Source organism: Lemur catta, chromosome 6 (assembly GCF_020740605.2).
Source record: "Lemur catta isolate mLemCat1 chromosome 6, mLemCat1.pri, whole genome shotgun sequence".
NCBI lineage: Eukaryota > Metazoa > Chordata > Mammalia > Primates > Lemuridae > Lemur > Lemur catta.
The window spans coordinates 93361047-93378138 of NC_059133.1; the positions used below are offsets into that span (position 1 = coordinate 93361047).

At 45.6% G+C, this 17092-nt stretch overlaps 1 protein-coding gene across 4 annotated transcripts in view; it reads right to left on the bottom strand.

Moving 5' to 3' along the window:
• Positions 1–980: 980 nt before the first annotated feature.
• Positions 981–17092, bottom strand: part of NCAPD2 (non-SMC condensin I complex subunit D2) — a 32286-nt gene continuing 16174 nt past the window's right edge. Inside the window, exons 7-32 of one of the 4 annotated variants that reach the window (XM_045554526.1) lie at positions 16326–16453; positions 16131–16254; positions 15816–15963; positions 14580–14777; positions 14165–14299; positions 13979–14066; positions 13701–13881; positions 11286–11410; positions 10204–10449; positions 9228–9402; positions 8888–8972; positions 7066–7199; positions 6594–6726; positions 6418–6502; positions 5959–6126; positions 5500–5672; positions 4548–4659; positions 4345–4468; positions 4110–4265; positions 3587–3764; positions 3407–3501; positions 2919–2999; positions 2601–2784; positions 1772–1898; positions 1544–1675; positions 981–1317 (exon numbers count right to left, since the gene is read on the bottom strand). In XM_045554526.1, coding sequence (XP_045410482.1) covers positions 1235–1317; positions 1544–1675; positions 1772–1898; positions 2601–2784; positions 2919–2999; positions 3407–3501; positions 3587–3764; positions 4110–4265; positions 4345–4468; positions 4548–4659; positions 5500–5672; positions 5959–6126; positions 6418–6502; positions 6594–6726; positions 7066–7199; positions 8888–8972; positions 9228–9402; positions 10204–10449; positions 11286–11410; positions 13701–13881; positions 13979–14066; positions 14165–14299; positions 14580–14777; positions 15816–15963; positions 16131–16254; positions 16326–16453 — 3598 coding nt within the window. In that variant the 3' untranslated portion in view covers positions 981–1234. Of the gene's footprint in view, positions 1318–1543; positions 1676–1771; positions 1899–2600; positions 2785–2918; positions 3000–3406; positions 3502–3586; positions 3765–4109; positions 4266–4344; positions 4469–4547; positions 4660–5499; positions 5673–5958; positions 6127–6417; positions 6503–6593; positions 6727–7065; positions 7200–8887; positions 8973–9227; positions 9403–10203; positions 10450–11285; positions 11411–13700; positions 13882–13978; positions 14067–14164; positions 14300–14579; positions 14778–15815; positions 15964–16130; positions 16266–16325; positions 16454–17092 lie in introns of those variants that run through there. The other 3 variants (XM_045554529.1, XM_045554527.1, XM_045554528.1) reach the window with 3 other exon arrangements.

A 17092-nucleotide genomic window follows, 5' to 3' on the forward strand; every position in this document is an offset into this window, starting at 1 on the left:
GGGGAGTGGAGGCCCCCACCTCTGAGGAGACACTTACCTACTCCTGCAAAAGCGCAACCAAACCAAAATGGACCTTAACCTTTCACAGCAGAGGCCCTTAAGAGCCCTCCATGCTCCTGCACTATCCAAAGTGTGACTCTGAGGTACCATCTTCCTCATTGCCTCATACTTGTCATTTTTCATTAGTGTCCTCTGCCCATCCCCCCAAACAAAAGAGGGAGCTCAGTGCCAGGGAGCACTACTGACGCAGTGTGCTGTTGTCATGACAGCAGAGACACCAGTGTGGTCATGATGGCAGCCTCACCGCCTCCTGCTCCCCGTGACTCAGCAGATAAGACTTGGGGAGCTGAGGGGTACACAGGCTTCAGCGGGCAGACCACCAGCCACACGGGCTGCCCGCGAGGGGCTCAACCTCCTGCAGACCTGTAACACAGTGAGGACTGCCTGGTAGACAGACCTCGTCTCCTACAGAGCCAGAGGGGAGCAGGACCGGACCTCCCACCCAGCCAGGGCAGTTGCCAGTCTTTGGAAATGGACTAGGGAATGCCAGTGGGGGTGGGGCAGGGCACACAGGAACGCAACTGTGGGTCTGGGGCAGGCTCTGTTGACATTTCGGGCAGAAGAACTCTGTTGGGGGAGCTGTCCTGTGCACTGTAGGATCCCTGGCCTTTGCCCACTGGATGCTGGTAGCAGCCCTTCACCTACCAGACTGTGTCAACAGAAAAGTCTCTAGGCATTGTCAGATGTCCTCTGGCAGGCATAACGGCCCCCAGCTAAGCAGCACTGATATGGAGCCTAGACACTGCAATTCTCCAGCCAGGCATCTTGTCACCTGTGCAGACAGGGGACGTGGGGGCAGCGGGGAGCAGGGGGCTCATCTGTGCTCCTGGAATCACCCTCTGGACTGATAATCCTCCGTTTGCTGTGTGAGTCTAGACTAATGTGAAAGGTAAAACAAAGACAAGCTTAGGAAAAATGTCTAAAAGTCTATAAAAGCATTTATTATTAGAAAACAAGGAGATTGGCAAACATATATTCCAAAGTGAAAGCAGCGGAATGAAGTTCAGTTATGCTAGTTTAAGAGAAATGCCTTGCATTTTAAAGATCATTTATGTATTAAAAAAATACATAGGAGACAGGCAAATAAATATTTTACAAGGGGAACGGAATTGGACTTCAAGGCATACAACAAGATACCCTGCCCAGGAGGGATGGGAAGAAGCAAGAAGACCTGCTAGGATCTGCGCCTGCGAGTGGATGCTCTGCGGATGGGGGTTGTTTTCTTGGGTGTCTCATCTGTCATCTCTGCTGAAAGCTCTGTTCAAACAATTGGAAGGTAAGAAAAAGCTGAGCCACCAAGATGGTGAAAAATAATGTTAGAGAACAAATGGGACAACCCCAACCACACTGTAGAAATAAAACCCGATCTGCACAGGAAGACACCATGGGGCAGTGGGGCCCCCACAGCAGGACCCTATCAAAATCAGCCTTCCTCACCCCAGCTATGTGCCTTCTGGGCCAAGGCCAGGAAGGAGCATCATACCTTCCTCACTGGACTCATCACTTGAGAAGACAACTTTGGGTTTCTTTTTGGAAACTCGCTGCTGGGTGTTTGGATGCCGACGGGTAGCCCGGCAGGGCTCAGGTGTGACAAAATCATGCTGGTGCCTAGAGACTAGAAAGGCAGGGAGACATGATTTTTGAAAAAAAGAAGGTAACCACTGCTTGAGAGGAGGGGCTGGTCTGGCCTGCACGAGGCTGCTTCACATACCAGTGGATTGTTTCCTGGCTGATGGGGCTCTCTGGCTACCTCCTTGGCCAATCTCAAGCCCCTCTATTCCATCCAACCCTCTGGTGTGAAAGGCCCGCAGCTTCTGCTCAAACTCATCTATTATAGCCTGGAGGGAACAAAGGAGATCAAGAGCAGGCCTGGAACATAGCTTTTTCTATGATTAAAAAGAAACAGGGCCATGAAAGACATGGAGGAAACTTAAGTGCATAATACTAAGTGGCAGAAGCCAATCTGAAAAGGCTACATGCCGCGAGATTCTAACTACATGACATTCTGGCAAAGCTATGGACACAGTAAAAAGATCAGTGGTTGCCTGGGGTTGCGGGGAGGGAGGGATGAATAGGTGGAGCATAGGGATTTTTAGGGCAATGAAACCATTCTGTATGATACTGCAGTGGTAGGTACATGTTATTATGTAGCGAGCCCTGATGGAAACTATGGACTTAGGGAGATGATGTGCCTGCGTAGCTTCGGCGACTGTAACAAATGTGCCACGATGGCGCAGCATGTTGATGGTGGGGAAGGCTGCAAGTGGGGGGACATGGGGGTACATGGGAAGTCTCTGTACTTTCTGCTCAATTTTGCTTTGAACCTGAAACTGCTCTAAAATAGAAAAAAAAAGAAACAAGAATTGGAGACAGAAAATCTGGTCTGGGGTCACTCTAGCAAGTTGGTTGCAATCAAGCTGGGGATAAGGTAAGACACTAACGTGACTACAAGAGCCTTAGAATACTGCTTATTAGGCAGAGCAGATGTAGCAACCCGCCCTGGAACCCAGCAGGTGCCCAAATGTCCCTGGACTGCTCACCTTGCCCTCAGGCTTGGCCCCACGCCGTAGTTTGCTTACAGCCGACAAAAAAGCACTGAAGATGGACTCATCTGTCAGTTTATCTCCAAAGCAGTCAAAATTGTCAAGCATTTTGCGGAGGCCTCGCTCTGTAAGGGGCAGCTGTGACACACAGTAGGCCAGGTCCCGGAGCTGCCGCTCAGTTCTGCAGATGGGAAAGGCTTTGTGAGGAGTAGCGAGATCCGGGACGTAAAGGATCACATGTGGGGGGCGGGGGGACAGGCTCTTTCCCCTGCAGGGCCCCTCTCAGCACAAAGGCTCTCAGGGAAGGCAGAGTACCGGGCTGTGCGAAACCGCTGACACAGCTTTTCCACCAAGCTCTCTGTCTGCTTGTCCTTGGTGATGTAGGAGAGGAGCTGCCTGCAAGAAGGGGAGATGAAGATATGCCAACTTTGTCATCCACTAAGACCAACCCTGGACTGTTTCCTAGCACCAGATTCTCTGAAGTTCTCTGCCACGGCCCCTGCCTGCCTCACCACCCCGTTGCCCTCTCCCATACGTGAGAAAAGCCCCTCTCCCCAGGAATTTTCACCGTGAACAGAAACTAATAACAACAGCTGCTATTTAGTGAACACTACTACGTGCCTACCACCACGTTAGAAACCTTATCTTATTTAATATTCTCAAGAACTAAGGGGCACACATTATTAGCCTCATTTTATAAGAGAGGCAATAAAAGCAGCAGGGCTGGAATTCAAATACAGGCTTGTCTGATTCCTGAGCCTGTGCTATGTGAAAAATGTGCCCCAAGGCCCAGGAAACCATACCGCATGATGGTGTGGAAAGGCACTTCCTCCACTCCCGCCTCGGGGTCTGACAGGCGGCTGATGATATCTGGAAGGAGATTATAGATTGCGTTGCCCTGTAAGACAGAGAGAGAGGTCAGGTGACCTACATACTGCTCTGCAGCACGCCCTCAGCTGCCTCTCCACCTCTGTGCCTCTCACCTTGTGGGAAAGCTCATTGAAGAAGTTCTTGGCCAGGGCAGCAATCTGAGGCTCGGGGTCGATGAGCAGCACCGCCATCTCGCTCACCTGCCCCTTCACCTTCACCATGTCCTTGAGGATCAGGTGGGTCATCACCAGCCCTGCTGTTTTCCGCACTTGCTGAGCTGGGTCCCGGAGGCTAGGAATATAGTCTGAAGTCACTGGGACCAAAACCTCTGGGCTATAGCCAAACACTGGCAGAAAAGGCCTCAGCAGGAATCTGTTACCCCACATACACCATTCTAGAGGCCGTGAGAAAGCTGTCTAGAGTTGAAAGCTGGCGCTGGGGAAAGAGGCAAAGCTTTCAGCCAGAAGCTTCACTCCCTTCAGGGTCATACTGAGCTAGAGGGCCTATACAGGTCAAGTTCAAGCAGATGTTCAAGGTAGCGCTGAGGACTGGGGGAACAGAGTCTTAGTGATTCTCACACTGATGTACCAGACTCCAGAGCTCGCAGGGACCGCTGCTGCACTGTGAGGATCTTACCGAGCATACAGATGAGGTGTCCAGGGGTCCACTAGGTTTGGGAAGCGGATGGCCAGATCCCCAGTGGCAACCATGAGGTTAGACCGGACAGTGGGGAGTGAAGACTTTTCTAGCATGGTGAACAGAAGACGAAGCTGGGAGTCACAGAAGGTGGCACTAGGGGCAAGGAGAGGGCCATCAGGGAAACATATCACCCCATCCTCCCTAAGAAGGTGGGACCAGCCCCAGGGCCTACCTAATCATGCAGAACTTGCCAAGGGCAAGTGAAGCAGCTGCAGACAGGTCTGGGTTGCTATAGAGGCCGGGGTTGTTACAGACTTTAAGCAAAAGTGGAACAAAGGCAGCAAGTGTCTGTTTGCCTGTTGGAAGAATAACTTCAGGTTTGGGATAGGTTATCTCACTTGGGGAGAAACTGCTGAGTGCAGCCATTTTTCTTACCATCCAACAGTTCCATCTCACAGATGCCACGGATCAGTTCTGCCTCTGTGTCATCAGCAGTTGCTCCAACCAGCCCCAGTTCCTCCTCCATGGTGGTCTCAGAGCTTGTATTCTAAAGGCAATGAAGCCAGGGATCATGGGTGAGCAGAGACAACATTTTTTATTCCGGCCTATACTTCATTTTGCAAGAGTGATGTGAGGAAAGGCAAATTCTACAAAGCCATTAACAGAACTGTTAAATGTGTCTGTAAAGAAAAAGGATTTCAGCAACTTCTCAGGCCCCTCTACCCCGGGGCCTGAGAACTTCGCCCGGGCCCCTCTCTCTTGGGACCCGTTACCCTCAAAAAAAAAAGAAAGAAAAAAAAGAGAAAGGATTCCGAAACTAAACAGAAAAAGAACTACGTCCCTATTGCTTTTAAGTTGCCAAAGCATGTTTCTACCTCTTCCTCATAGAAGACACAATTTCCTGTATATAGTAAATAGATGGATCATGCCAGACAGTGGTTGAAGGTCACAGAAAAGGTCAGACCTTACCCCACTGCTGCAAGGCTCTATGTCTGATTTGTCTGCAAGACATCACTGCCTCTAGTGGAGAGAATACAAGATCCCATCAGGTGCCAGGCAAGTAACAAAGGCTGAGGGAAAAGGAGGTGTGCGCATTCATGTTCCAACGGACTTTGCCTCAGAGACAGCCTACATTTTATGTTGAAGTCTCTAGCTCCATACCCTGTATTTACCTAAAACTCATTCCTGGGTGATCACGGACAGACTGGTCCATCTGTGTTCGCATTAATCTTTCCCAGGGTAGCAGCAACTAAGAGGCAGAGATTCTCACTTCGTTTAATAGCAGAGAAGCAGAGATCCCCAGAAGGAAATGTTCTGAGCTGAGGTCATGAAATACATCTAGGAAATGCTTAGGACAAGATCCCGATCACCCAGGGGCTCCATCTACCTTCTCCTTTGGATCTTTGGTCTTATGCTCCTGTTCTTCCTGAAGAACTCGGCGCCGACAGAGCTCTCCACTCACTGCCTGTTCCAAATGTACCAGCTGCTGCAGAGCCACATCCCCAGCCAGGGACAGCAGGTTCATCAACAGGAAAGTGGGGAGCATAGTGGGGGTCTCCTCTGGAGGACAGGGAGAGAGAAGGCAGGGAGAAGAGAGATAATCAAGTCCTGTCAAACCTGAATCACTTCCCCTTGCTCACGTGCTATTCAAACTAGTGAATAAGTAAGACATGGGGGTGGGGGGTGGCGATGCTAAGTGGCCCAACTTCAGCTTGGACAAAAACGAGACAGTGTACACTGACAGGCTGCTGTAGAAAGTGGTGGTGGCAGCAGCTTTTGGCCCTGTGGGGAAAACAGCAGAAGCTGGCTGCCCCCCAGTGAGCCCATCAAACCCCTGCCCACTCACTCGGGTCCTCTTGGGAGGCGCTCTTCTCCTCCAGCTTCTCCAGAGCCTGCTTTGCACAGCTATGCAGTATCCGGGCACACAGCACCTCGGGGCCCTCTGCCAGCTGGTAAATGAGGGTCACTGCCACTTCTTTGAATGGGATCCAGAGTGGGTCTGGGTGGACAAAGCCTGCATAAAAGAACAGAGGAGTAGTTCACTGCAGACAAAGGTCTCAATTCTGCCCAAGGCTCACTGCAACCTCCAACTCCTGTCTCAGCTTCTTGAGTAGCTGGGACTCCATGTGTGCAGACAATACCTGGCTAATTTTTCTATTTTTTGTAAAGACAGGGTCTCGTTCTTGCTCAGGTTGGTCTTGAACTCCTGGCCTCAAGTGATCCTCCCGCTTTGGCCTCCCAAAGTGCTAGGATTACAGGCATGAGCCACTGCGCCTGGCCTCCAACCCCCTTTTTGATAGCTCACCTTTTGTGACTGTCTCCCGTAGCCGCTCAAATAACCTGTGTTCCTGAGGCAGCCGGAAGGGAGGGTGACGTTTGCCCAGAGAAGGCTGTGGAGAAGAAGAGAAAATGTGGCTGTCTGTACAGGGTGGACAAGAGGATCTCCACTCTCCTTAGTTTGGGCACACCAGCCCTACATACCTTTCTCCTGTCAGAGATGTTGGCAATGGCATGGCACACCTGTTGGGCCAGCCTATAGTCCTGTGGAAACTTCTCATCCAGCCCTATGCTCACCAGTGTGTCTAAGTTGCTTCCCACAATTTCTGGTTTTCCTCTAGGGGAAGGAAGTCACAGAGTTAAGAGCAGGCATGGACAGGACCTCGTGTGGAGGATAATGCAATAGGGGTAGGTACCAGCACCCAACACAGGGTGTCCAGAGCCTTAGAACACTATGGTGAGGCTCTGACACGGGGCCAGTCCGGAGTCCCTCTTCCTCTACTGAATCCCACCATTTTTACTAGGCAGGGGGGCTGGCACTCTTACTATTTTCTTTTCCATTTAGGTGGTCAAGTCACAGCAGAGCTCAGCTGGGCTTCATTGCTACTACTGAAGGAAAAGGAACTTTCTCTGAACCTTCCTCTCCCACCCTACTGCCTGTCTGACCTCGCCTCACCGTGCCATCATGCCAAGAAGCATGACAGAGGAACAACGCTCCAGAGGAGAGCAGGGGACCTTCTCAGTGGCCCGCTCCCACAGCAGTTGGGTCACTGCTGGTTTCAATTCATCCTTCTGCACAAACTCACAGAGCTGTGGAGAAAAAAAGGATCAAGCCAAAAGACAAACAAACAAACAAAAAAACCCCACAATTCCCCAATCCCGGGTTTACATCTCTGAAGACAATATTGAGAACCCAAAGTGAGCAAAGGCAATACTTCAGAAAGAAAAAGGAAGGAGGAGGCTCAAAATGTAAAGCAGCGGATTAGGCAGGTACTTCTCTCTCCATTCTTGACTTTTCTACTCTCATGCCTTCAAAACTACACTTATTAAAGTGACATCGAAACTGATGACATGGAAGCTTTTGAGTTCCATGTGGATCCATAGTTCTGGAGATTTCTAGTAGGTTTTCTTGCTGTTACCATAGACTTAACATGTCTAAAATGGCAGCTGTCATCCTTCCGTGCCTTCTCATTTTGCCAGAGGTTCCAGCACTCAGTTACAAATGCTTAAAATTTCAGCCACCTAATTTTTTATCAATCACCTAGTCCTACCTATTTTTTCTTTAAAATCTGTCTTCCATTCTATAGCCTCCAGTCCCAAGTCCAGCCCCTTATCACGGCACACCACAAACTCTCCTCCAGCCTCCTGTCCTGCCCTCGCCTCCTCGCCATCCAGCTTATGGGCTGCTGCCGGGTCAGCCCCGCAACATCTGTCTCAGTGCATCACGCTGCTGCTGCTGCTGCTGCTGCTGCTGCTGCTGTTGCTCGTCTTGCAGTCGCTCTCCCCTGCCTACTATAGGGCTCCAGCCCATAGCTGTCCTAGGAGATCTTGGGCTAGTTGCTACCACCAGGCTCTCTTCTTTTCCCCCCAGCGAGGAAGAGAAGGTGGCTAGCAGGAGCACTCCTCCCAGTGGCAGCTGGAGGTTGGCACCACTTCCACTCTTTGTGCCCACAACACAAATGCTTCAGAGCAGACTTGCCTCACTGAAATGCTGGGTCTCTGCTAACAGTTAAAGTCCTAGACTCCTGAAGTCATTCAAGGACCTTCACAATTTAGTTCCAACCTATATTCTCAACTTTATTATCTTTTCCAGATAATTTTGAACCAGAGCACAATCTTCCTCATTTTACAACATGGGCTATGCTCCTTCTAGGGGTTCTGTCTGAAATGCTCTTGCTACTTTCTCTAATTCTCTAAATCCTGCTCATCTTTTAAGACCCAGTGTAAGTCCTACCACCTTCAGGAAGCTTTTCTTGACCATTCTACCTTAAACTGCTTTGTTTTCTACTCTGTACTCGTCAGTAAAGCATAGAAGTTAAGAGTATGTTTTCTGGAACTCTTACTGCCTGAGTTTAAATCTCAAATTTTGCCACCAACTAGCTGTAACTAGCCAAGTTCCTTCAGCTGTGTCTTAGATTTCTCATTGTAAAATACAGACACTATCTCATAGAGTTGTGAGGATTAAACAAGTTAATATGAGTTAAGTGCTAAGAATAGTGCCTGGCATCTATTAAATACCATGTAAGTGTGTTATTATTATACCTATTTCAATCATTACCCATGTCACTTATTCTAGCACTTAATTATCTATCTGCTACATTGTTATAAAAATGTTTTGTGTTTTTTGGCTACCAACTAGACTGTTGGTTCCTTTAAAGTTGGCAACATGAAAGCAAATAGCCATATACTTCTGCATGGAGCTGAGTAAAATTGCTCAACACATAGTAGTAACTCAATAATACTTGTTGAATGAACAAAGAGAAAGTGAGAAGACTTACAATTTCCTCAAGACACTGAATCGTCCCAACTGAGGCATCCACTAGCAGCAAAGAGAGATTCTGAATCAAAGCCTGGGCCTTGGCTCTGTGGGAATAGGGGTCATTAAAAGACTGATAATCTGATCTTGGCAAACAGGTTATTAGAGGTATCCCACCGCGGTGTCAAATCACTGCTTAGAATGAGCTTCACTAGAAATTCAGCCCCACCCTGAACCCCATCATGGACCTACTGCCTATGAGTTTGTAACTCCTCTGGAAAGATGTACCTCACTTCCTTTCGGAGACCTAGAAAGTCCTATAAGAAGCCCATCTCAGAAAAGTCAGTAAAGGCAAAAAATACCTGGCAGAGTCCCCTTTGGGGTTGAGGTACAGTTGGCGGTAGGCATTAAGCACAGCTTCCCGGACACCAGGCTCCTTAGACCAGATGAGAGGCAGCATACGACGCACCCCAAACAGGGCCTGGGGTACCCCAAATTGGAACACCATCACAAAGAATTCAATCACCTCCTGCACCACTGAGAGGACAGATACAAATGTCACCCATATACCTGGCAAAATTCTCCCAATACCTAAAGATAGAACCTTTCTGATTATAGCAACATGCAAGTAGAGGCCTTCCTCATTTTCTCTGAAAATGTCATCTCCCATAATGCCTTATCATGAAATACTATATGCATTAAAATAGCTAAGCTACAAAGGGCTAGACGAAGGAAATGGAAATGAAGAACCCCCGCCTTTTAAAGCAGCAGATACATATCAACAAATATGGACAGGAACCCCAAGACCAGCTGGGTGTGGTGGCTCACGCCTGTAATCCCAGCACTTTAGGGGACTGAGGTGGTTGGATTGCTTGAGGCCAGGAGTTCAAGACCAGCCTGGGCAACATAGAAAGACTCCATCTCTACAAAAAAATAAGAAAAATTAGCCAGTTGTGTTGGCACATGCCTGTAGTCCTAGCTACTTGGGAAGCTGAGGCAGGAGGATCATTTGAACCTAGGAGTTGAGGCTGCAGTGAGCTATGATTTGCCACTGTACTCCAGCCTGGGTGACAGACCCCATCTCTCTCTCTCTCTCTTTTTTTTTTTTTTTTGAGATAGAGTCTCATTCCGTCACCCCCGCTAGAGTGCCATGGAATCATCATAGCTCACTGTAACCTCAAACTCCTGGGCTCAGCGATCCTCCTGCCTCAGCCTCCCAAGTACCTGGGACTACAGGTGCGCATCACCACGCCTAGATCTGACTCCTAAATGAAAAAGAAAAAAGGAGCGGGGGGAAGCCCAAGACCCAGTTCCTTACAGAAAAGGCCTCTGGCATACCTGAAGTTGTGTTTTCATACATCATCTTGCTGATGATGCCAATGGCCTCAGTAATCTTCCGAGAGAAGCTGTAGGCATCCTGCAGATACTGCACCAGCATCTCCTGCTTCACCAGTTCATCACTTTCTCTGGACTCTTCAGGCTCTGACACCTTGGGCTTGTCTTTACAGACAGTCTGTCCTGAGACCTGTCCTGGGACCATGTTCCCTGTACACCTGGTCTTCTGTTGTGTAGAAGCTGCTGGGCCTAGGAGTTAGAGACACAGGTTGGTTTTTGTACAAGGATTATGTGGGGGAATCCAACAGCTGTTAAGATCCCTGAATATTTCTTTCTGCAATGTGAAGATGTGAAAGTAGAACCTATTCTAAAATGTCTTCATTTCTTAACTGGGTGTGGTGGCTTACACCTGTAATCCCAGTACTTTGGGAGGCTGAGGTGGGAGGATTGTTTGAGCCTAGGAGTTCAAGATCACAGTGAGCTATGATTGTACCATTGTATTCCAGCCTGGGCAAGAGAGCGAGACCCTATCTTAACAAAAAAAAAAAAAAGATTGGATGTTGTGGCTCATGCCTGTAATCCTAACACTTTGGGAGTCCAAGGTGGGAGGATCACTTGAACCAGGAGGTTGAGACAGCCTGGGCAACACAGTGAGAACCTGTCTCAACAAAAAATAGAAAAATTAGCTGGGTGTGGCAGCATGTGCCTGTAGTCCCGGCTACTTGGGGGGCCGAGGCACGAGGATTGCTTAAGCCCATAAGCTGGAGACTACAGTGAGCTATGATTGTGCCACTGCACTCCAGCCTGGGCAATAGAGCGAGACCCTGTCTCTGTAAAAAATAAATAAATAAAATATTAATAAAAAGTCTTCCTTTATCAAAAAAGATTCCTAAAGACCTCAGTGGTTTGGATAGTTACCCTGTGATTATCATTCTTAGGTCCATGGGCTGTTTCTATTGCAGAGCAGAAGCACTGCTCTTTCAGCACCAAGCTGTTAGCCAGGCCACTGTCTAGCGTAAAGTAAATGCTCAGTAAATACTAGTTGAAATGTTTTGTTATTTGACTGAACAAGGGAAAGAAATTACCTTTGAAGATGATTCCTAAGAGATTCAGGAACATGGTCTCCTCTGACTCCTCTGGGTCTATATGAATGAAGGGTCCAGACTCCTGGAATCTGCCTATGGCCTCTCGAGTGAGAATGATGGCCTGCCTGAAAGAACAAATTCAGCAACCAGAAGAGCATCACTGGAGCATCACTGGAGCTGTTTAAAAGGGAGCCTACCTCATGATTCCATTAAGTCCCTGGACCTATGGTCCAAATAAAAGGAACACTTATTATGCTTAAGCAGCATCTAATATGGGGTGAGGCTCAAAACACTTTTCCTATTTCTGAAGCCTCAAGGCTTTACTATAGTCTTCAAAAAACTCAAATGAAGCTTTTCAAATTTCTTAAACCACAAACCTACACCAAACACCTTTTTAAAAACTTTGCTAAAGCCAGGGGTGGTGGTGCACGCCTGTAGTCCCAGCTACTCAGGAGACTCTGGTGGGAGTATCTCTTAAGCCCAGGAGTTCAAATCCAGCCTGGGCAACATTTTTGTCTCTAAAAAAAATTTGCTAAGTAAAAGTTTAGGAACAATAAACTTTCAATAATTGGCTAAATTAAGATACATGTACACAATGGGATTCTATGTAGCCATAAAAAAATGGGGCAGCTAATTATGTATATAAACAAACAAAATCACTGAGAGACATAGTTAAGTGAAAAAAATCAAGGTGATAGACCAATGAATAGAGAATTCTAACACTCATGTCAAAGGGGGAAAAAAAACATATGATAGACTATATGTCTTTATGTTATCTTTAGAATGATGTTTAATAAATTATTAACAATGCTTCTCTGTGGAAAAGGGAACTAAGTGGCTAGAAAATAAGTTTGGAAGGGACTTTTCATGGCATGTCCTTTTTGTAATTTTAAATTTTGTACCATGTGAATGTATTGCTTAATTTTCTAAAAGTAGATTTGTTTTTTAAAAACTGTTTAGAAAATCATTTGAAGAAGTTTTGTTCTATTATATGTTTAAATTTGTAGCTGGAAGCAAAACAGCTCTGGATTTGTAATCTGAAGACTTAGGCTCAGATCTGCTACTTACTAGCTGTGTCTGACAGTCAAGTCATCTAACCTAACTTCTGTTTCCTTATCTGCAAAATGGAAAAGATAATCTGATAATGTCAGTTACCCCAAAAATTGTGGAGAAAAACCATAAAAAGTTATACAAACTTAAAGAAGACTATACAAAAAGCACAGAGGAAAAGCTGCTGGTTGTAAGTTATTAAGAACTTAACCTGTGGGTCAATCTGTAACTAGGAAAAAAAAAAAAAAAAGAACTTAACCTGGCACCAGCCTGGGCAAGAGCGAGACACCCCCCCACACACTAAAAATTAAAAAATTAGCTGGGTTTGGTGGCATGTGCCTATAGTCCCAGCTACACAGGAAGCTGAGGCAAGGGGATGCGCTTGAACCCAGGAGTTGGAGGTTGCAGTGAGCTATGATGATGCCACTGCATTCCACCCAGGGTAACAGAGCGAGACTCTGTCTCAAAAAAACCAAAAAAACCCCCCAAAAACCTAGCTTCTATTCCTAAGGATTTCTGAAGGAGGAGGTGATATGTTTAACATGAGGGAAAAAACTTCTAATTGATAGGAGAAAATACTATTATGCTTGGAGAAAGAAGCGTAAGAAGTTGTAAAATTATGGTCTCTATGCTTTAGCAAAGTAAAAAGATACTAGAGAAATAAGGGCGTTATAGGCAAATGAACCACCCTCTACTCAGTCTTTTTTGAACAGCCCAATTAGGTAGAAATAAATAATTTGTGGCTAAGGTTTAAGAATACCTGTTGGCAGCTGTGAGGGTTTTTGTTGCTAAGATGCTTTCAAGCTCTAGAGTGACAAAAATACTAGAAGAAATCTTTTCTCTACAATCAGGATTTATACTGAATTGAAGATTAAGGTAGTGTTAAGCAAGTTTGATATTATTTATTAGCTCACAAAATTTAGAATTAGAAAGTCATCAGAGATCATATGATCTATTCTTTCTTTTTTTTTTTTTTCCTTTATTTTTCAAGAAGACTACCAGGTGAAATAATCAATTTCTTATTTTACAGAAAATGAAACTGAGACTGAGACAATTAAGCAACTTAGGATTACACAACTAAAATTGTATTTATAGGCTTTCTTCTTCAAATGAAGGAGGACTTATGTTTAATTAGAATATAATACTGTTTACATTGTTTCAGTAGTTTCTTTAAATATTTGTAAAAGCAGAAAAGCATGCTTAATTGTGGACTATGCCTTTGGTCAGACCATTATTACAATGAAAATACCTAGCATCATCTGGTGGCAGCATATCTAAATTCATTTTAAAGAAACACATAAGTTTCTTGAAAGTTAACTCTAAACTAAAACAGATCATTGGAGAATATCCAATTTTTTCACATACTTGTAACTAGCTTTGGCAAGCAGTTGATAGATGCGTCCTTTCACCTCTTCAGGGGTCTCTGTATTAGCAATGTGCTCAGCAATTTCCTCTTCTTCCTGGGGAAGCTTTAGAAGCTGCTGCAGGGTAGACTTTAACTCTGGCAGCATGGCTTCCCACTCCTCATCTGGGTCTAGCACTGCAGCTGAATGAGAGAGTCTCATTAGTCTCTTCCATTGGAGTTTCTGTCTATAGGGGGAAGGCTATCTGGGGTAAGGATTCCTAGGCAGTAAACTACTCACAAGCAGCTGCAGTTCGCCTCTGGGCCCTCATCTCTTGTAATTTCTGGGTCTCCTTCTGCAGTGGTCCAGCAAGGTCAGTATCACTAAGCTAACAAGGCAAAATGAATAGCAGGATCATTAAGTGACATAATTTCATTCCTGTATCCATTTAATTCCTTCTCTTTTGGATAGACCAAGTCTACTTACCTTGCAGGAAAATGGATTATTGGCTAGAAAACTGGCCAGCAGCTGGATGGCATTTTTACACACTAACACTGACTTGTCTGCCAGACGTCCCACTGCTAAAGCCACCACTGCCTGGAAACGTGTCAGGGGGAGAGCCTGTATGGGGTAGGAAGAGAAGGATTAACTCACATCCCACATTATCCATTTTGTTAAAGATGATCTAAATTGAGCTCTAAATCCTAAAAACACCTCTCTATGGGATATAAAATGGGTAAGAAGTACTCCTTGTATGTAGTGGGTAAGATACATTAGTCTTTAAATGTATCCTTGTCCTTGGTAGAGGAAGATTTACTTATTTACCTTTGACACTGGATTCCTCTACTTTGGCCTGTACAGAGAGGGTACCACGTCTTTAATCACATAAAAAGTTGCTTACCTTCTGCTGGACAATGCGGGTGAAAAACTGCAAAACACGGCTTCGCACAAAGGAGTTGACATCATGGCCATGGGCTTGTAAGGTATCCAAGAACTGGTCTCTGGTGTCTCGGGCTGCTTCTTCCAGTTGATCACCATTCAGAACCTGCAATACCATCTCTGCCATGGCTGCTAGCACAGCATTGCGCATCATGTGATTCTAAGAGAAAGAAATAAAGTTGGTATAAACCTATGAACTCTAGTACTAACTCTCTTTTCCCTTAAATCTGTGCCCATCTAGACATAAAGAGGGTACAAATCCTTAAGTCAAGGTTAAGCTTGGTTGTGCTTAGCTATGACTTTTCTGGTCAATTGCCTTGGTATTTACCCCCAAGATCACAGAAAAAAGCTGAATGCCAGACAGTACTTACTTGTTCAGAGCAGAATGCTGGGATAAAATAAACAAGAACCCAAAACAATTTTTCCTCATAGGGTTCACCCAGATAAGCATGATGGTAGATGAATATGAAACTACACCCGTACACCAACACATTCTTGAAAAGCATTTATTACTACCCTTCACCTGAGGTCTCAAAGCCTTTGATCCTTACTAATAAACATCGCCCTCCCCTCTCACTCTCCTTCCCATGTTTTACTGACAGACAATGAGACACAGAAAAGCAGAAACCATCGGTAGGATGCCAAGCAAATCCATTAGATAATGTGGAGAACAGGTTTTGGGGTTTTTGCCAGGCCGAGAACCAGAGAATGGAGTCTTTCACAAGAAGTTAAAGTAAATTAGATGAAGAAGTGGACTACCTTTGTCCCTGACATTCACCTAGGAGTGCCTAGCATCAGTTTGGGAAGCAACCAAATTAGAGATGACAGAAATTTGAGAGAGGACATGGGTTGATTAGAGAAAGCAAGGCAAGCCAGGCAGTAGGAAGCGGCTTTGTCCTCAGGAACAGATGGGATGCAAAATCAAAGTTGAGTCACTCTCACTAGACTTAAGCTGTGGAACTGTCACCTCCACTACCAGAACTGGATAAAACCAATGTGATATTGAAATGAACTAATAAAGGGCTCCTTATTCAATAAATTTGATCCGCTTCTCTACAGGAAGGTATTACCACAATGATAAATCTAGACAACTTGTTTTCATATGAAAGCTACTTTCTTGTTCTGTTAAGAAACAGCCTTTCAACAACGGATTTAAAATTCCCAGAAAAACCTCAGAGATCCTTTGTGGCCCACTTACCTCTCCATCCAGATGATCTAGCAAAATGCACATACTGGACATCAGAATGCCTGGGACACGTTCTGCTAGTTCTGTCAGGAAGGCTGCAAAGCCCTTTGCCCCAGAAGGGTCCCGACTCAGCTCCTGGGGACACTTCTGTCCAATCTCTCTACAAAGGGAAGAAAACAAAGTCGTAGCAAGACAGTTTAATTATTCAGCTCCCAGTAAGGGAAGGTAAGGCTGGTATCTAATATCTGAAGGAATCTACTGTTTCACAGAGACTAATCTTTCTCTATCCGAACCTTGAGGAAAATGAGAATTAGAAGGAAGAGTCACCTTACAATCTCTCCCACTATGCTCTTCATTCCATAATCAGTTGCCCACAGACTCACAGCTGCCACCAGGACAGGTGCCAGGTGTTCAAAGTGCTGCAGCATCTGAATGATCTTCACAGTGGCACCTGTGGAAGTACTAAATATGAGAAATTATGGGCAAAATGAAAAAGGTGGGCAAAGCAGAGGGATAACTTACTGAGCATGTGGTTATAACGTGTCAAGGCCACACCAAGCAGGTGTGTTATGGCTTCCCGGATGGGGCGGTTCTTCTGGTGACTAATGGTGGGATTCTCTAGAAGGCGGTAGCAACAGCCAGTAACCAAACTGAGAAAGGAAGAGTTTGAGATGATGAAATCAGCTGTCTGGATTCAATCATATATATAAGGGCCCTGCCTCATTCATTCTATCCCTACTGCCCTTGAAGTCAGGGTCTTTTAGTTTTCTTCATTCTATCTATTGCTTTCTACACCAAGTTGCTTTGCTGACCCCAGATAGGTACTCCTTCCTTCAAGATTACCAACTTTCAGCCAGTTATCACGCTGACTAAGGAACCTGAATATATGATAAAAGATAGGACAAAGTGGCCATCAACTTCTCATTGCTAAATATGATGTCTGATTCAATCCTCATCTTAACTGACCTTTCAGCTGCATTTTGATATGGTTGATCACTCACATTCTCCTTAAAACATATGCTTCATTTGGCTCCCAAGACACCAGGCTCCCTTCTAAATTTCTGTCTAGTTGCTTGTCATCTCCTCGCCCTCTTAATGCCAGAGTGCCCTAGGGTACCAGTCCTTGGATTGCTACTCTCTTCTAGTTACACTTTTGTAATTTCAGTCTCATGGCTTTGAATACCATATATTTCCAAACATTTATCTCTAGCTCAGATCTCTCTCCTGAACTCCAGATCTATAAATTCAACAGCTGAATCTAACAACTTTACTTGGATATCTAATATGAA